At 39.6% G+C, this 20,698-nt stretch overlaps 1 protein-coding gene across 3 annotated transcripts in view; it reads right to left on the bottom strand.

Annotated features, from left to right (window-relative positions):
- Positions 1–1,263: 1,263 nt before the first annotated feature.
- LOC104315895 (vascular endothelial growth factor receptor kdr-like) overlaps positions 1,264–20,698 on the bottom strand; it is a 141,611-nt gene continuing 122,176 nt past the window's right edge. For all 3 annotated transcript variants that reach the window (XM_069810887.1, XM_069810889.1, XM_069810888.1), the window contains 4 exons: positions 19,997–20,121; positions 19,660–19,738; positions 16,258–16,352; positions 1,264–6,933 (listed from right to left, as the gene is read on the bottom strand). In XM_069810887.1, coding sequence (XP_069666988.1) covers positions 6,729–6,933; positions 16,258–16,352; positions 19,660–19,738; positions 19,997–20,121 — 504 coding nt within the window. In that variant the 3' untranslated portion in view covers positions 1,264–6,728. The remainder of the gene's footprint in view (positions 6,934–16,257; positions 16,353–19,659; positions 19,739–19,996; positions 20,122–20,698) is intronic.

Raw genomic sequence — 20,698 nt, 5'->3', positions numbered from 1 at the left:
TTTCCAAGGCATGCCATAACAGAGTACCTTCCACAAGTGTAACTCAAGCTGTATGTGATTAATAATTCACATTTTGTGCTAAAAGCAAATCAGAGTTAATTTTGTATGTTTTCCTTCCGCCATTTAATACATTAGTTTCCCCAAAAAGGAGACTCTCTATTGCCTAGCATGCAATGACTCATGCGTTATATAAGTAACTAAAACATTTTATAGTTTACAGAGAAGAATGTTCTTGCTCATTATGTGGATGAAAGGAGATTGCTGCATTTCAAATGACATGTATAATTTAGACACTTATTTCTAGGACTGTTTGGAACAGGGAATGAAGAGAAACTAAAATGTTTGAAGTGACTTGAGTGCTTCATAGTTTTTAATGTGACTAGCAAAATACACAGACCAATAACTTTTAAGACTGTGCTAATGGAAGAATGGCTCTGAAACTCTAACACACTTCCCCCCCCAATAACTGTATTTATTTTAAGACATAAGTAGAAACTAGTATTTGTCAGTCTGTAAAAATCTGCAAAGATCTCATATTTTTTCTGCCAGTAGTTACCTGCTGTGCCACACAAATGGAAAGAGCAATGGGAAACAGTATTTCAGAAAGATTAACCAGCTGGTAAGGAAAATGGCATGCCTGCTGTACTTGACTATTGTTGGGAGATTTTTTTCCTCAGCTTTCTAAATATTAGAGCTTAACTACAAAATAAGTGCATGGAATGTTCTATATTTCAAGAGTGCAGAGTCGATTCAAGTGAGAATTCAGTAACATCATCATGGCTGTGTATTGGGAAATATTTATTTGTGTTCTTTTTAGAATATTATGGTAAGCTAAATGAAACACAATTTCTGGAATTTTGAATCTGAACAACTCCCAGAGGCTACCATGTTCTGCAAATCATCTTCACAGACTGAAGTACTTACTATCTCAGCCCCATTTATTTATTTATTTTAAATGTAGCAAGACAGCAGTCTCTGTGTTTCATGAACTGTTCTTGGCGGCAGCTAGAGTTGTGTATTTCTCCAGCAAATTGGGCCAGCATTTTGTGAGATCTGTGAATCTTTTAAGCAAATGTAGTGGTTAGATACCTCTGAGCAATGACAGTGTGGCAGGCTTACGTCCTAAGTTTTGAACCCCCTGTAGAAATTAATGAGAGATCTATGCCTTGTAAAAATCTCTCCAAACTGTTGCATTATTTATTTATCTTCTGCTTCAAGGACAATGCTTTTCAAGCCAAGAGATGACACAAAGGAGCCCTGGGCTGTATAAATATAGAATCTTTTTATTTTTTGGTTAATAGATACAGTACAATTTTTGACTACATAAGAAAGCATTGTTTTCAGTGCATACATTCTTCAGACAGACAGGAACATGGCAGACAAACATTCCTTAGTGTTTTGAGTATTACATGGCACTTAATTTATTTTCTTTAAGTCCCAAATTACTGGGTTTTCCCAGTTTTCATTAGCTGCTTTGACAACTCAAGGTCTAAGGAAAAATGAATTTGAGTAATAAGGATGTGCTGGCTCTTGTGGCACAGGATTATTAGGCAGGACAATGAATGGGACACTGTTCAGTGCATACCACACTAGTCTTCCTGTAACCACAGCCCTTATGGCATTATATTTGCTTGGGGTCCCAAATGACCCAGTCCAGCAAGTTTTCTGTGTTAACACAGTATGAAAACAACAGGTGTCAAACAAGCAAACCAGTGCTTGGGCTCAATGCTTACATCCTATACAGTGACTGACTCTTGATAGGGTCAAATCCAGAAGTCCTCCCTGAACTTTACTTGCATGAGATAGTGCTGGTGTCATTACTTTGGCAAAATTCTTTCTGGTTTTTTTTGTGGTGTAGTATAAAAACAGGAAAATGGATCTCAGGGTTTGGCTACCAATATTTGCAGGGAGGGACAAAAGAATTGTTGCTACCTTCTGTATTTTCCATTCACTTTAGGATAAGAAAATACTTATAGGCTGATATCTGAGTATGGTACTAATCCTGGCTAAGTCCTGTGTTCAGGAAAACCCAATAATGCTTTATCTTATGTAGCTGTTTGCTAGTAATGTTGCCCTCCAAACATTTCCTGGTGTTGTCCAGCTGGTGCTGGTGGGAGCTAGAGACCATCGACCTAAGACCACATCCATACAGCTGGAATAGGGCCAGATCAAATTTGTAAAGCAAGGTAGGAGGCAGTGCCAAAGCTCAGCATGAAGGATCATTGAGTAGGTAAGTCATAAACTGTTGACTGGCCAGTTAGAGGCTTACATGCTGACTAGCATTCCTACAGTATACAAGAGTGTAAATAACAAGAGAGAAGTGCCTGGACACTCTAGGTTACCCTAGGCATTTGCCAAGGAGGCTAACTGAAGAGTAGTGTTTGTATTAGTGGGATGTCTTAAGCAGAGCGGTTTATGCCTGCAGGCAGCTGTAAATGTATATACATCTTCAGCATTCAGTGGGTTCAAATTTCAGTGGTTTTGTTTGAGGCTATTACTCAGACTTTAGGTTTCTATCTGACCTTCCTTGATATCCTGAGTGGATCGTGTGGGCCCAGCATCCTGGTTAGGACCCCCATCTTGTGAGGATAACTTGGAAGAACCTAAGAGAAACCTGATTGTTTGATAAAGGACTAGGAGAAACATGAGATTCGCATAGATAGTCACCAACCTTTGTTTTGCTCTAGATACCAAATATTGAAAAATCAATAGATTAAAAAGCTTCGCTCATTCAGGGAAGGATACAGAAAGGCTTCCAGACAAACCAATATAAACTAGTTTCCCTTGCCTATATTTGAAAATTTTAATGTGAAAAAAAGCTTGCTTTAGATTATCTAGTTCAGCTTGTGCAAGTGCAGAATATACAGGAAATAGCAGAGTGAAGTGAGTCCTATACCTGATCTTGTTCAAAAGGCAGAGAAAAGCAATCCAAAGGGACTGTGAAGAACAAATATCAAGAAATAGATGAAAAGTAGAGAAAAGAGGAGATAGGAAACCAGGCTGTTAAAAAAACCAGCCTGAACAATAACATGCAGGTGAAGGCACTTATCCTTGGACACCTATGTGGCAGGTGACTGTTGGAGAGAAGATAACACATTTCTGTGGTGAGCTCCGAGTTCCTTTGCCCTAATTCTCTGGGGTTACAAGAGGACAAAAACAGTAGGAGTAAGCACCATTAAAGAAAACAAAGGTATGTGTTAATATCAGATACCATTGAGCTCAGTCAGGTTAGATAAAGCAGGTGGCTGAGAGGAGTCGAGTAAGAATCCCTGAGAAGTCTGAAAAAATAATAAACATCACATCATTTAAACAGTTTGGCCCCTTCTGATCCTCTAGCCAATACACCAGTCTTCAATTAAAATGGAGGCAGTGGAAATTCCTTCCCTTTACCATGAGCTGCATGGTGACACTTCCAGGAATGAGATAAACCTGCCAGATTCTTCCAGATCCCTGTTTCCTAACTGAAACTAAATAACGTGGAGAATAAGTGACAGCCAGAGATACTCGCAGCCAAGAGGAGAACTGCTATGAAATGGCACTAGTAGGGTACTGTAAACAGGAGCCTGGCCTGCAAGCATTAGTGAAATGTTTAGTAACAATACTTAACTCTGTTATGTCTGGGTATCTCTTTCTCTTTTAACTAAAATGTTACAAATTTTACCATATAAATGAATCACTATATTTGTTTCTACTGGGTAAACTATATACATCATTGTAAGAAAAGAACAATAATTAAATTAAGGGAGGAGAGAAAAGGACAAACAAAATATTAGTAAATAAAATAGAAGACATATGTTCAATAATACTTTTCAGGCAATAATTTTGCTTGTTACATTTACTATAAGGAGGAAAAAAACTTCCACTCAAAATAAACATTGGAAACACAGCTGCCCAAACATCAGTCGCCTGCCATTTCCAGAACACTTGAAGGCCATTATCACGGGTTAGGAGGGTATCTTTGCTCTCTGAAGAAATGGCCATCGATACTGCTCAAGGCGGCTGTTGATTTTGCCACTGCAGAGGAGCCCTCAGTTTTCAGGGGGCTGTCAACGCAACCAGTGTTTTAAAATGTGTCTTGAGCACTTGAGCCTGCGCTCTGTTTTCACATCATCTCACGCAATGGAGAAAGGCTGATACACGTTATTGAGAGCCAGAAAGGGACCTGGCTACCAGCGCTCCATTAGAGTGTCCGCTCGGGTCCCACTCAGGAAACATGCTTCGTGTTCCTCGAGTCTCAGAGAAACCTCTACAGTTCATCCTTGCTAAAGTGGAAAGATAATATACTCGGCTCTCTTAGAAGCAGACAGTTCACCCAGCAGTGTTTCCCATTCTTCTTCAAAACAGAGAGCATACTTGCAGGTTTTTTCCCCTATATGTACGTGTTTTAAAGTTTATAAGCAAAGGTTTTTAAACATTGTCATTTTCTTACCCTCCAGAAAAGGCACAGTAACAAACCATCTCACACTGATGCCATTAACCGTAGAGCCAGACAAACTGTCTGCGCCTTTTTTCTTTTTGCCACGTGAATAAATTATTTCCAAAAGAAGTGATTGATTAATTGATCAGAGCTATAGATAGTTAATTTACTGTTTGATGGAAAACCGATCCAATGAGCTTTCTGGGGCTCATCAGATGAATTCTTTCCCAGTAGTTTCTTCTGTTATATGACCAGCTCTACTTAATACATAGGTACTAAAATACAAAGAAGTGCAAATATGACCATAAAGCAACTACAGACCACAGCTATCTAGCAGGTCCGCTATGAACAAGGGGCTCGTGAGTTACTGCAGCTGAGTTCCTTAATACATCGAATCTGAAGTCAAGGAGAACGAGAAGTGCAGTTCCCAAGAGCCCATACTTCAGATGCTTTAGCATTCACAGTTAACATGGTACAGGGTTTGGAGATTTGTTTCCCCATTTGATAATACCTGAGGCTTGTTTGTGTTTACTTCAATGTAACCAACTGTAACTGATCATCCAGAAATGTTTTCTTCACTGCTGCTAGGGTATTTAGGCTGTCTTTGCCAAGGTAATATAATTGGTTTGCAAGTGTTGGATTATTTTTTTTTTCCCCTTCAGTTTGCAATTATGAAGAAAAATTCTTTTTCTCTGAAGAAGTCAAACCAGTGTCAAGTCTAAGAAGAAAAGGAAAGGGTTGTGCAGACTTTGGAGGAAACTGCACAGAGTCATTTACAGATCTGGGTTTCTAACTTAGGAGGTTATAGCCTTGACTGTCAATGAACATCTTTCTCATCCTTGCTTTTTCTACTTGCAATCTAGATAGTTTTTCCCTTCCTAGATTTCTAAAGTCAACTCTGATTGTTACATAGCACATTAAATGACAAGGATTATTTGCTTATTTTTGAAGTTGTTGTGAGTATGCATGGGGTATGCATACCTGCAGACCAACAGTCGCTTCCACACACAGCTTTTGGGCAGGGGGCAACAAACTTTGAATTTCTCAAATGTGAGAATTTGTGATCCATTCAGTCTTGTATGATTAGGCTGCACAAAAAGCTTTGAATTACCATGGAGCCATGAAGGGTTTAGATGCAGAGGGCATTGCATATCATACCAATATTTACCTTGGCAAGACAGTCAGAGACAAATATGTGTCACATATGCTTACAGTTTAGCATGGGCTAGTATTCCCAGGATCAGACTGTTGGGCACCTGCCACAGAATCCAAAGGAAATGCCTTTTTATTTTTTCTTTCTTTTTAGTAAATAGCCTGTGTGCAGAAAGGAAACATAAAAATGCTGCAACGCTGCTGGTGCCTCAAGGGTATGTGTGCATTTATGTGTAAATCTCATGTTGTTAATGAGTATTTTATGCACACTCACACAAACGTGCATGTGTGCTGGGAAATTCTGTCTGTCTAAGCTTAAGAAGGTTCTTAAGGCAGTGATTTTGCCTTGCAATCATTATAGATGCATCTCCATCAAGGTTCCTTATTGCATGTATGCTGAATAAATTGCGGTTTGAACAAGGAGAAAATACAGGGAAACAGATTTAACCACATTGTATGCCCTGATGGCCCATCCTGCCTCTTGATACATGAGCGCTGCTGCTTTGTCTGTGCTATATCATTTTTAGGAGTGTATCCTATAGGCAGTGGAAATTATTAAATCACAAATTGAAATAAAAACATTTTGGATTTCAGAATATTTCAGAAATATTTACAGAAGGTGAGATCCCAAGTTAAGAATGATGTTTCAATTTTGGATTTTCTCCAAAACCAAAACATTAGTGTGTATAGCTGTTGTTTTCAACTGATCCCTTACAGCATCATACTAAACAATCCCTGCAGGATGTGTGCAGGACCAGTAGAATGAATCTTGTTTTCACAACTAGCTTGACGTGACTCTTGGTGACTCTTGTGGAGTAAAATGTGAATGAAGGAACTTGTAAATCTGCAAATGCCAATGAACAGTCCCAGCTAGGGGAGGAAGGAGTGGAAGCAGTTCTGGGTTACAGCTCCTACTTACAATTCTGATAGACAGAATTTTAATTTACTGCATATGTTGCAATAGGCCTTTAAAGATAGCAAAGAAGATGCTCTTAAAATGTTTCCACTCACATCGGAGATGTGCCAGAAGAAACATATGAACCATTGTCCTGTCAGATTTCCCTTCCATTTTTAACCAGCCTCTTTACGCAGGCATGGAGGCATGTAAGAATCTAGCATGGTGGAGAGGTGCAAGATGCTCTGTGTCAGGTTAGGCTGATTACACTGGAGGGGCCGAGTAGTGAATGACAGAGTTGTAATCTGGAGGTGGGCTGTGGCATTCCAGGTTTGGATCCATAGGAAGGAGAACAGAGTCTTCCAGTGTGAAGTCCATGGTGTCCTCTTCTACCTGTACTGCTGGCTGGTACTTGACAGCCTCATGATCAGATAGTATGGATTCTTTGCTCTTGGTAACAGCTCTCCGCCTGTTGAGAACAAACAGTATAATATATTGACCCTGTCTCCATAAGCTTTTGTCTCTACATGTAATTAATGGCCAAAATTATTAAAAAAAATATATAAAGCATTTCAATTTACCTTTGCAGCATCCTGTAAGACAGTGACATTTTACAGATTGGGTAAGAAAACTGAATTAGGTATTTCAAATAACTCAGTGTTTTAAAAGTACATTTAGGAGTAAATCCAGGAGTCCTGCTACCATGTCTTTTTAGCTTACCACATTTCAGTGCACTATGTATATATTAGTTATAAATGCACCTGTCCTATACATACAATAATATTCTCTCTCATTGTTCTGACACAGGTCAGTAAAAATTTGACTCTTATGAAAGCAGAACTGAAAGCTATGACTTTTCTTTAAGGATAATAAAGGATGAAATAATGAATAATCTATGACAGACTCTAATCTAAAATGATACTGAAAGCAAGAGTGTGTGTTGAACACACTCTTGTAGTGTAGAGCAAAATCTCTCTTATATTCTGTAGCCCTTTAAAATTACTAGCAGTATGCTAGTGAAGGGCAGCACTTTTCAACATTACAGCTGCTGGCCTGTAACTGAGGCTATTAAAGCGAGCCAGCTTTCATTTTCTGCTGTCTTCTCTTATTATAGGTGATGAAGGCAGTGGGAGAGAAGCAACTTACATCACATGGAGCAACCTCAATGTTAAAAGTAGAAGAACCCTGCAGAGGATTTGTATCACAAGGTGACCTTGAGGAACAGCAAGTGTTGTGGAGAGAAAAAAGGTACTTTCTGTCATAGGCTGCCTTAAAAATAATGTTTTGTTAAGCCTTAAGTTTTTCCATCTGAGGAATTCATTGGAAGAGGTCTGGAAAATTTAGGGTTGGTTCTCAAAAGGATCCCAATTTGAGAATGGCTTTTGAACTTCTCCACTTTGCTTAGGGACCCTTTAACATGCATCTCTTTGGGATAAGCCTCACTCGCAGACTGATTATGGTATTGCTCATGTCTCATTTCAGAATGACTTATGAATGTGCCTGGGAGAATGTAAAATCAGGCAGTACTAGCACTTTGTGTGTATATTTCATACGTGTTTAAAGGAGCATAAAGCTACATTCTAATGACCCTAAACCAAACCTGAATAATCAACAGTTCATCAAATAATTGCATAATTCATTACACTTATTTTATTTGTACTGCTGCAGTGCTTACAGTTCCCAGCAGTTGATCATGGATTCAGAGTGGTGCTTTAGAAAGAAAGCAAAGCCAGTTCCTGCTCCGGGAAATAAAACAAGAGCTAAGAGACAGATACAGTCATTGGAGGAAGGGGAACAAAAATAATCAATAGGAAAAGTAGCAGATCCAAGACACCAGTTGTGTACACTGTCAAGTTTTTGTGATGGTACAGCAGAGAAAACCACTGCAGGCTTAAGAGCAGGTTGATGCTTGGCATGACAGAATTGTAATATACAGTAGGCCCAGATCCCTTCAGCTGTGAAAGGGTAAATATGTCCTGCTAGGTTATGCTACTATGACTTTAGAAGTTATCTTGCCTCTTAATCTGGAACCTGTCAAAAGCTTCAGTTTTCCCACAAGCTGTAGATATTCTCAGTCTGGCTGACAGAACTAGTGTCAATAGCATCAATTAAAATTTTTGTGAATTCCGCAAAGGTCATGAGTGTGCAGTGCATTGGCTAGAGTAGAACACTGGTTTATGATCTGTGCACAACCACACTGAACAGCCTGTAGGGTCTATCTGTAAATTATCTATCCCTGTAGTTTCTTCTTGGGGGAGTGTGTGGAGTAGGTGATACTCTGTATATCATAGTCTGCAAAGCCAGTCTCTAAGCCAGGAGCTGAGATATTCAGCCAAATTCAGACAGAACAAACAGCTGCAACTCTAATCAGCTGCAGTGGGAGACTGGCTGCTTCATAGTTGCCTGATTTTAGTGTGCTGTGGTGGCTTTCTACAGCATGCTTGCATCTCCAGCTTTGTCTCTAGGAAGTGAACGCAGCACCCCTGAGTTGTGAGAGCCAGCCCACCATGTCTTGCACATCTAGAATAAACTTGGGTTCTCTGACTTCTAAAATGCAGAGGTTATAGATTAAAGCTAATGTTACTGTGCTTTTACAACTGTGCAAGGCATTGAAACCAAACCTGTTGAGTGGCAAAGCAGAAATTCTAAAATAAATAGTAACCCTGAGAACTTCAACAAAAACGTAGCACATTCTGCTTTCACAGTCTAAGTTTCTCCTCTTTGTCCAGAGAAAAATGTGAGTGGAAACTTCTTCTGTATACTATACATTTGGCAGCTGTTCCTTCCTGTACACATACACTTTCTCTGTAGATAAATTCTTCCCTGGCATGAGCAATGGAACCACAACTTTGCTTCACTGTTTATTTATGTATTTTTCTTTTTGTTGCTCAGTTCTATTGACTCGTGTCAGACAATTCCATGGATGCTCTGGCTTCTAATTTGCCAGGTATTAAAGTTGTCAGTGGAGACGGAGAGAAGCTTGAAAGTATCTGTTTAACTTGGCCCCCAGCCTGCATATCTCAGAGCGCTGAAGAAAAAGAAATGTTATTAGGGTTTAGTTTGGCCACACAATGGGAAATTTTCAGACCCATGTAGACTCGCAGCAAGTGTTCTTCTTAGGTTTCTGCCCCTGTAGGTCAGGAGCCTGGATATCTGGGAATGACTCTGCCTATCACTGAAATCATGCTGGTGTTTGAAGAAGGACTCTTAAATGCTGACATCTAATATTTGCTCCAAAGACAAAAAGCTGATGAGTTAGGTCAGAAGCAAGTTTTGTCATTAGCTGTCTTATGGCAGACCAAAATGCAATTAACTTTCAAAACTATTCCTTTCATCTAAATGCATTTCCTAAATTAAAGCTATCCAAGGGTCTTTGCATTTTTCCCTTTAATACTCTATATTACTAACATTGCAATCTATTCTGTTCATCCTCAGCAACAGAGAAATGTGCATATGCTTGGACTGTATATTGGAAGAGGAGATTGCAGCATCCCTTTTCTGTCTGTCCTTGAAATCTCATTTGCTACATAGAAACTGCCACACTGAATCAGACATCAGTCTTGCTTCTGGCAGTGGTCAGTACTTGATGCTTTAGAGGAAAGCAAAAACCCCTTTATGCTCTGAGCCAATTGTACTACCTTGTATAAGATAGAAAAATTCTCCCTGAGTCCCACCAATAAACATTTTCTGACTGAAGGCATTAGATTTGATTAATCACACAATTATGCAGCTGCAGAAGTTAATAATGGTTATGTAATTAAATAATTTCATTAAAAGCTAGCCATTACTTGGTTCACTGCTTCTCCTGGGTTGGCATTACACTGCCCAAAAGGTATTTCCTTACTGATTTTTGCCTCTGCCTGACTTCTGAGTGCCACAGCTGCAGGAGGCGATAAAAGAGATGTTCAGTTTTAATAAAACTGCTCATAACTGTGAATGTCTCAGCTCAGTCCCACTTGACTGTTGGTATTCTCACCACGGCACAATACTGAAGATTAGGCGTGTGAATACCATGACATTCAACTGAAACATATTTGCTCACTGACCAAGCTGATCACAATTTACACAATGACCAACCTGAAAACTCGTTTGTCCTTGCAAGAATGTGTACCGTTTGGGGCAGGATGAGGGGAAAGATGAGAATCTGAACACTGCCATATCCTGACCTCAAACAGGTTTTGTAATGTAAAGGACTCTCTTTCATAATGTGCACGTTTCTGTGGAGTGCTGGTTGGGGAAACATGTTTCGCAGAATGTGGTAAGCTGGCTTCAGCCTTGTTTCATAGGCTGAGACTAGAGTTAGCCAAGGTACAGCACTGGACTCCGCTCTTTCAGAGAGATACCTACAAGCTAAGGAGGTTTATGGGGGAAGTACAAAAGTGGTGAAAGCACTGAAGGAACTGATACTAGAAGATTAGAAGAATGCTAATCAGTAGCAGCAAATCAACCAAGAGTGACATTCATAATTACCAGCAAATCCTGCTACGCTTCAGGCTGTATTTCTGTAGTGTCCCTGAGCCTGGTGCCAGTGTCAAGTCTGTTAGCTGTAAAACCAAATGAGGTGGAGGAACCTACTGGTGTGGACCCAGTGTTGATAACTGAAAGCCTACCTGGTCTGTAAATAGGACTGCATCAAGCAGCCTGATTATCACAGAGCTTGGGCTCTATGCTATTGCATGCACATGCAGTGTGTGCGGGGCCACAATGTAGTTAGTAGGTCTCATGACCCAGACAAAAGCTTGGACAAGTGGATTTTAGTGCGGTACTGTGGGTAATGAGAACTGTTAACAGTTCCCATTTTTACTGCGCTATGCCAGATTTCCTGGCACAGATGAAGCTGAAAAGTCTAGGAATTAAACTAGATGAAGGAGAAGTTAGCCTGAATATTAAGTAATCTTTCACAATCTTTTTTAAGTTTTCTGGGGAGGTGTCAAAGTTGTTTAGAAGATACCACAGAGGATAATCCTGTAATAGCTAGAAGGCCTAAATGACCTAGTGAGACTTTTTCATCCTACCATATGAATCAGAGATTTTGGTTAGAGGTAGAAAAATACTGAAATCATCAAAGAGCTTGGCAATCGTTACTGGAGCTGTTTATTCTATGTGAGAGGGAGCCACTTTCTATTAGCCTGAATCTCAGGGTCAATGACCTAAAGAGGAGCATGGAGAAAGAGAGATGACTGTAAGAAAATCACCCTATCCAGTGAGGGACTACAGTACCAAGTGTAGCACTTATCTCCAGGCTGTGGAGCAGCTCTTATTGCTTTGCAATAAGACGCCCAAGTATCTTGCCTTTGATAGGAAAAACTAATAGCCTATTTTGTCCATGTAGAAATCCTGGCCTTGTTCAGAAGCTGTGTTTAGCGGAAGATGAGAAATTGGACTGAGCATTGCCAAGTAGAGCAGTTTGTCTCATGACCACTTCTCATAATAACATGTTGGAGCTTCAGGGCTTTTTAATAGCTTTCATAGGTGTTTAATGAGGCACAGAGTAAGAGTGATTAATTGCAGAAAAAAATTTAAAAAATTAAAGAAATAAAAAGGTTATTTTTTCTTCTGATGGCTATGACTGATTCACGGTTTGCTTTAATACATTTTAGACAGGGTGCTGTGCAGTAAGAATTTAATCCTGGGTTCCCCTCTGGCAGTATCAGTGCATCAGTAGTCTACTGGCACGGAGGACTCGAGGGGTTAGGATCAAGAATTCATTGTTTTGAAACACTTCTAAATACAAAGTACAGCTAACAAAGTTTTAACAGGCCAAAGCCACCCACTCATTAAGTATGCATCCCCTTGCGTGCGTGGCAAAGTTGGTCAGCTGTCCCTGACACTAGCTGCAGCACTGAAAGTGCAGCCAGATGAAAAGCACTGCAGTCAAAACCAAGCTGGGGACCACAGCCTTTCACAATTCTCCTTTTAGTCCTTGCTACTGTAAGCATGTAGTGCAATCCTAGAAAAAAGTGGCTTACATAATTCCCGAGTAGTTACTCATTCAAAGTTACTTGTATTTTGGAAAGCTCAAGTCACATCATAGTGCAAGGTGCTGCATGACACAACAGTAAGTACATTTTCTATCTCAGTGTGCTCATCGCAGAAGAAAAATCTTCTGAAACTAAGTTCTGCTATGGAGCAAACCTATTTCTGTGCCTCATTTTTTTGAGATGGTGCAAAAGGATTCTAGCCCAATCAGCTGGCTTGCGTTTTTATTGGGCACCTTGCATTTGGACATGAATGCCTGATGCTCCTGAGCAAAATCAGTTTGTTTCAATATTATTGACTTGCTTTAGGCCCAGTTTGGCTTTGGCAAAGGCAGAGCCCTCAGTGATGTGATCTGGATGCAGCATCCAGAGCCCAGGAGCATATCAGCTGAGCCTCAGTCAGCTGGTGTCATGGACCTTGGCCAAAACCAGATAAGTAATTTCAGAGCAATTCAGAGGATAATTGGGGGGGGGGGTGGGGGGTGGGGTGGGGATGGAGGGAGGACAACTGAGCAGATATCAAACCTATTGTAATTTTAAACAATAACTTGATTATAGAGTCTCTGGGAGGATTTTAAAGCAGTGCTTGGCAGTAGCCTGTTAATATTATGAGATGAAACCTGATACCAGAGTCATCCCATCATTAAATCCCCTCTATGTTGAATGTGCTTCCTCGAATGCTAACTCCAGTGTCATTATCCCGGTCAATCTTTCTCTTTCTCACTTCAGCTGCTGTTGTGACTTTATTCTTTAGCAGTATAAAATGCTTAGAGCTCAGAAATGGTTAGTCCAGTCTAACAGTGGTTCCATGCCCAGAGTATCAGATTAATCTTCAATAAACTCTTGACACTGACACTCCATGGTGTGTAGTGTTGCCAAATTTTAAACTTGACAGAGAAATGAATGCAAGATAAATAAACAGCAAGATTTTGGCAAAAATAATAAATGCAGCCACCCTGGTTTAGAAAACATGCTAAGCCTTTGAACAGTTTTCTTTTAGAAAAGAAAGACTGTTTGAAAAGGATCCAGGGTAAATGTTTTTGATAGAGAGAGATACACAATTAACAAGGGTGACTTTATCTTCCCTATTAAACCAGCACTCTCTTCTGACCTCTCCTAGACTATTCTATATGCTTTTGAGGCTTGTTTTTTCAAGTTAGCAGTGCAGGAGTGCCAAGGGGTGTCATGTCCTCAGATGAGAGGGCATCAGGATGCTCTGCAACTATGTTAAAAATGTTAGTTGTGCCAATGATAGTTTGCAAGATTTAAAAAAGAAAAAAAAAAAAGCTGACAAAATAGCTTTCTCAGCTGGACCTCAAACACTCAATGAAGGATGTGGCCAAGAAAAAGCACATCTCTGTCCGTTCAATGGTAGCTAGGGTCCTGGTAAGGAGGAGACAACAAACACAGCTTGCTGCAGGGTTTGCCTTTATAGCAGATCTCTGTTAAGATGGTCTTTCATGGTCTGGCTGGCACAGAAGGTATCGGGCATCTTGTGATGAATGAAATCCCTATGGAAATGTTGACTGTAAAAGGGGAGAGCCCCAGATGGTGTGGGTCAGGCAGAGATTCACTGAAAGCAGCAGAGCCGTGTTACTTCATGTTCATTCCCGGTGGGCCTGATAGCAGTTCAGAAGGTTTTCCTGGAAATCTTGAAAGAACAGGCTGTTATGGAATTTTTGTGTTTCTGCATCTGTCTGGATGTTGATTTTTCTGATTTTCAGCAGAAAGCCTCCAATGGGGAGAGAGAGAACCTTCCTCTGCCAACTATTTATCCAAATGGGAGAAATGCAGTAGGGGAAACAGCAGTCAGAGGTGATAGAAATCTTTAGAAGGATAAATCCTATCAGGGAGGCTGTTTGTGTGTATGTGTTGGATTTGTGTCAACATGATATCATGCAGAAGAAGATGTAAATCAGCCCAGGTAAAGCATCATAGTAATGTAGTTCCTGACATTTGAGCTCCTTCTTTTAGAGCTGATGCCATTTGGTCTCCATAGCAATGCACTGTGCTGTGCAGAAATCCTCTCAGCATGTGCACAGGGTAAAAACATGGAACTGTGTGTACGTCTCTGCTAATCCCCCAACAGGTACAACACTGGGACAGTACTACAGGGGAAATACTGCTGAACAACATTACTCCTGAAGTGACACTCCTATCCAGCAGAATCTGTAGCATTTGAATGCTCCCTGTTAGTGCTCCAAGACTCTCTGGGCTTCCTTATGTAACTTTTTCCCTTTTCCTCTTTCTCCTTCTCTCCTGCCTTCAAACATCTAGGAATTTATGGTTTTAAGGCCTGAAAAGACAAGGCAAGCTCCTTCCATCTTGTTTTTCTCACTGTGTGAGGGAGTTAGCCCCTCTGTAATACTGTTAGATTCTGACTGTGCACTCTCATGTGAACTCTTCCATACTATGCAGAAATTGCACTAGTTTTTTCTCATGTATCATTTCTCTTTAATGTAGAAAAATGGTGACTTGATGTAGAACAAGCAATTGCTCTGGTGAGAAAGATCATTGAGTTTAATACAGAGGAAACTAATAGAAATCTCATCAATAGATTTTAGAGAAAACTAGGCAATTCAGTAAAAGTCTAATTAGCTTAATTAACTGAATAGGCACGGAATTCCTTGCTACAGAATTGATTCTTTTTTTAATATTTTGGATAGCTGTTCTTTGAAATTCTATAAGTTAATGTGTGAATCAGTAAAATGGGTTACTATTGTTATTATACTTTTCTAGGAAGGTGGGGAAGACCTATTTCACTACTCGGTCAACTCTCTGCCTGCACCTGATTGTTAAAGAAATATAGAGAACTGTGAGCTAACTGTTAGCTAAAAGCTAAATATCTGCTTTTATTCTTCTGTGATTGTCTATACTATGAATGGATAAACATATAGCAAACACTGTCACAGCCTCTATTTGTAAACCCAGTATGAACTATGTAATTCATAGGATCACGAAGGTGGTAGGATTAAGGGACTTCTCTGTAGGACTGTCTTCATAGCTGTGATAAAGCAAATGTAGAAATCATGGTTGTGGTAAATGCAGTGCTTATACTATTCTTCACTATACATGCCTTTTTAACTTTTCTCACATCCATCAATTGCAAAGGTGCCAGTCCTTCTGTACATCTAAAGTTAAAACATAGCTTTGTTAGATGCTGGTATAATGATAAATGTGCTTTTCTGGATTAATAAATCAAGTTGTTCTAACTTTGCTCCATCAGTAAAGGAGAACACTGGAGAGGCAGTCAAGAAACAGCTAAAGTAGATACATATATTCTTAGCTCTTTTGCTCCTATTATTTGCCATGTGCAGAATATTCTCTGCCCCAGGAGATCAGATCACAAATGGGAGATGCCAGCTTCACTCGAGAGCACTCTTTTATTTTGTTGAATGGGATTCAGAATCACAAGGCAACCTGGCATTTTGGAAGAAGAGTTAAACTGATTGACAAGACATTATGTGCTCAAAGCTGATGAAATAAGTTTTCATTTTTATCATGCGAATCAACATGTTTCATGTTAATTAACCTTCCTGTAAATTACATGCAACAGTGCAGCATTCCTTTCAGAGACTTGCAACTCTGTTTTATGTTCAACTTCTTTCTGGAAGCAAAGTTTACATTACCACTTTCTTGATACATAAACCATGGTCTTCCAGTTATAGGGTTGAAATCCAGAGTTGCTTGTCCTTCTAGCTTGTTTAGATAGTCTAAACAGTTTTCCTTTTGGAATCAGAAACAAAATTGCAAATTTCAGAAGTGTTTTTCTGAATGGGATGCTGTCTTAAAAAGAAATGACAAAAAGTACTCACGCTAGAGCCATAATCCCGTAAGGCCAAGAACGGATTTCCAGCCTCTTCGGGCTTTTTATCTCATCTGACGTCAACACCATCCCACTGTCTGACTCCTGAGCAGCAAAAAGAAGAGAACATCAGCAGAGTGCCAAATGATCATGACAGCATGGAGCACTTTTAAATTAGAAATGGCTTCCATGGGGAGAGTGTGGAGAAAAGTCAGACTAAATGGCTATTAAAGTCAGTAGAGAAGGAAAGCCAAGGAGCTACTTAGAATACCAAAGTCCAGCTATCTTATCTTGTGATGATACTGCTTTTAGGCAAGTTGATAGAATTTCACCTTATAAAACTGTCTCCAGCTACAGAGCAGACAATGCAAGGGCAGGAGAATGCAAATTCTCCTTCACTGTGGCCTGTAGAGTTTGGGGATCCCTGTCTATGCAGTTATCAGGGAGAGACTGCCAACAAGGTGGCCGTCTGTAGGTGTTATATTGTAGTGTTATATACTGATACTTGTGTACTGGAACTCATGTAGGAGCTACCAGCTATTCTATGGAATCACAATATCTCAACCAACAACCTGGAGGGCAAATGTTTGCGTCAAAACTCTCAATTGTGTGCTATGTAGTAAAGTGCTTAACACATAGATATGTCCAGTTGGTGTATGACATTAAGCCTATTCTTCAGAATATTCTCCTATCAGGGCCTATATTATCAGTTTTTATCCAACTGTTCCTGATAATGCTGCTATTTAGTCTAAGAACATTTGCCTTGTTTTTGTGATGGTAAAGTTTTGATCTGTATTTTGAAAGAGCACCCTTAAAATGAACATATCAAAAAATAATTTGACATTTTCAAGCTTGAAATTGATATTAAGCGTGACATATGGATACTGTCTAGGTAGGATAGCTGAGATATGAATAGACAGAAATTCATAAAAAATATATGCAATAATACTGGCTAGACTCCTCAGAGAAAAAGTACCCTAAATGCCTACTAGAAATACACTATTAGAAACATTGAAATTTTAAGGAAGTGGAAGTTCAGTATCATTTTGGCAAATCCAAGTGCTTTGCAAAGATATCTAGCCTAAAAGGCTCATTGTAGTTTGGTTATGGATTTTTTTGAGCTGTCCAACAAAACTGTCTTGATTAGTTTTAAAGTTGAGGTTCTGGTTCCACTGCACTTAAGGTTGAGTCACGAGGTTGCAATTAATATCAAGCTGTTATTGTGCTAAGTGCTACACAAGTTCACAGACATGCACAGTCCTTGTTTTAAGTAATTTAAAAAATATTAAATGTTCAGGGGGGTTTCTTTGCATTTGAAATATTTTGTGATGCTGGAAAGTTGCATGTCTGTCTGTCTGTCAAAGCCAAGAAAGCAAAAGACCTCAACATGGGAAGTGAAGCTTTAGTTAGCCTTATTTTACCAGTCAATCTGATTGAAAAAGAAAAAATAATCCCAGCAAACAATAAATAAAAAGCAAAAGCCTTTTTATAAATGCTTTGGTAATGTATCAGTTGTTAATAAGATCAGTCTAGAAACTGGTTTTCAAAGTATAAAGTAAAATCCTAAATTAATTAGGTCTGTCAAAACCTCAGTAGAACCCAGCTTTTCTCTCTAGTTTTTATCTTGACTATTTCCCTTCAAATACGTCGTCTAGAAACAATTTATCTGAGTGCTGCTTTGCATCTTCCTTACAGAAGAATTGTTAAAAGAATATCAACGGAGACTACAGGTAAGTAGCACAACTGCAGGAAGGTGTGGTAGAGCACTTTTAGAGTTAGTTCCTGGGCAACTATTTGAAATAATGTGATCTAATCAGTATTAATGTCTTGATATGTAAGATAATTTTAGTAACCTAAGTGCAGTTACATTGTCCAAAAGTAGATCACACCATAATTTTGCTTTAAAAGATCCTCATTGAAACATTACATTTATTTCTGATCTGTTAATGTATTATTACCCTTTTTTGGAAACTTTTCCTCTTCATGTAAGGACTTACTTTAAAATGTCATGAACAGGGAGCATTTAGGAAAGTAATGCTCATGCTGGCAGCAGTAATCTCCTACTGATAACAGATCTGTCTAGTAAATGTCTTTGTGTGATTCAGAGGGACAGATTTTTATCCTGCAAGAGGAAAGATGCAGGAGCCAGAGAAAATTCTAAGCTTTCTAATCCCTAAGATGCACTGATAAAGGCACAGAAATTACATCTGGCAAAATATTAGGGAATAATGGGCATCAGATTGTGCTAAAAAGAGAACAGATGAGAAGTATGCTCTATTTGTCACGGACATGAAATATGTCCAGGACAGGTTGTAGCTAGAGACTTGACCCTTCCCAAGAGAGTTGGTCTGAGGAATGGCTGGCTGTCCAAGAGGGAGTCTTAGCTGGAGCTCGGGGGACAGTTCCCTGACTAGCAGAGTAGACAGACTGGCTTGTTTCTATAAAACTGTACACCTGTTTCTTTTCTTTTGCTGCTCCTAGCCATCTGATGCTTGCCCTCTTCCTCTGTTAGAAGGTTTCCTGAGGGCTTCATGCTTCCTCCCTAAACTTTGATCTGCTTCAAGCATGCATGCGTTACAAAGATCCCTCCTTAGCGGTACAGGATCTGTCATCGAGGCAAGTGGTGTGGAATGCATTGGGCACTGCAGCCAGTGAGTACCTGAACCATAGAGGAAATTCATGAGTTGTGGGGTTTTTTGGTTTGTTTGTGGTTTTTTTGCTGTGTGTTTTGGTTTGGTTTTGTTTTTTTTTTTTAATAAGGAATAAAAAATAATAAAAAACCTCACAACCCTCCACCCTTGGAACCTGTAATTTCAGAGGAAGCCAACAAGCAGAACCATCATTCTGTAACAGAACAAGCTTTTGTTTTCCACTGGAGTGAAAATGAAACCTTTCAACACTCTTCCACCCTGCAGTGTCATTAAACTAGCAATAAATATGTTCACTTAGGGTGAGGAAAATCCAGGGTTAGAGCCCTTCGTGTGAATCAAGTAGAGCAGGAACTTGAATCTTGGTCTTGTCTATCCAGAACTGAACACCCTCACCACCACCAAGTTATTGGCTCTCTCAGCCAGCCAGAATGTGTTCTGGACACATTTCCTTCAAAAGGCTCCATTTCAATGAGCTGCCATTTTGTTATGGTGGAAAAAACATATTGAAATATGTAATATGAAACCCCTTAGCCTGATCAAAGCCAGGATAATCATGCATGAGCTTCTCTTTAAATTATTTGTTAAGCTAAATGCAGGTCTCTGTTGCCACATGGACCTATGTGTGAGATAGTAGGGCCAAATCTGCTTGATTTAAAGCTTTTTCTTACCAAACAGATTTCAAAAGCTCTAATAAGTGTTTCTGGTGCTGGTGACGAGTGATCTGTGAACCTGGTGGAGAAGGGTGCAATCACCTCACTTACCTCATGCATCACTTTCTCCTTTTCCACTGGCACCTCATCAAATGTCTTCACACTCAGTGGTCGCTTCTTGCTGTTGATACTGAAAGCAAGAAAGTTGAGGGGTCAGCATAAAACCCAAGCAGATGCTGCACCAGTTGGTAGCTCAATTAACATCCCTGACACAGCTCAATTTCCTAGACTGGTGTTCTTTTTTCATCTCTTGTAACTAATAAATGATGCCCTGACAAAGTTGTCTGTCCAACTCCCTTAAAACAGCCATATTGAGAGAGGACAACAAACAGTGACCAGCTATATCAAATCTTTCTTTCCCTCCTGCCCCCTGTATATATTTTCTTACCCAGTTTCCACTGCACTCCAGCGATTAACACAGTTGTTCAAGTTTTCTTCCACAGGGCAAGTTTTGGAGTTAGATTCTCCATCAGGACACAAGGTGATGTTCAGTGGAATATAGTCTTTACCATCCTATACAATTAATAACATAAAAGAACACAAAGTGGTAAAGTTCATTTTGTACTACATCTCAGATGTGAAAGGTTATTGTGTTCTACAGAGCTTTACACTGAGAAAGGACTAGATTTTATTTTAACTTTATGATGTTTCTTCAAAGTGATTATGATGTTCTTCACAACATGTGCAAGTTCAAATGTATAGCTTTATCCGACATTTACTGCGTAGGAGGCTTTGTATGAGGAAAATGGTACACTTTGGGAAACCTACGACGGAGAATGGCTGAAAATGGTCTCTGATGTTCCAGTGCTCATCTGCAGTTAGTGTGTTCTCTCTTCCAGGCATCTCAGCCTGAGCTATTGCTTCACTGGTCTTTATAGCAGTTACCAGACTTCTAAATGTCCCTCACATATGGCACAGCAATGTGATGTTTGTACTGAGGGTGTCAATATATGTGCATCCAGTTTAAAAGTAGCTGGCTTTGCTGACTTTCACAGCAGCATCTTTGATGAGTTTGCAGCAATTTCTTTGTGATCATTACTACATTCCAGATGTGTGGCTGTTCTGCCTCAGCGAAGGTGAACAGAAATTC

The sequence above is a fragment of the Haliaeetus albicilla genome, chromosome 23 (genome assembly GCF_947461875.1).
Source record: "Haliaeetus albicilla chromosome 23, bHalAlb1.1, whole genome shotgun sequence".
NCBI classification, from domain to species: domain Eukaryota; kingdom Metazoa; phylum Chordata; class Aves; order Accipitriformes; family Accipitridae; genus Haliaeetus; species Haliaeetus albicilla.
Note: the sequence above shows the minus strand (reverse complement) of the source record. Positions and strands in the feature narration are given on the sequence as shown.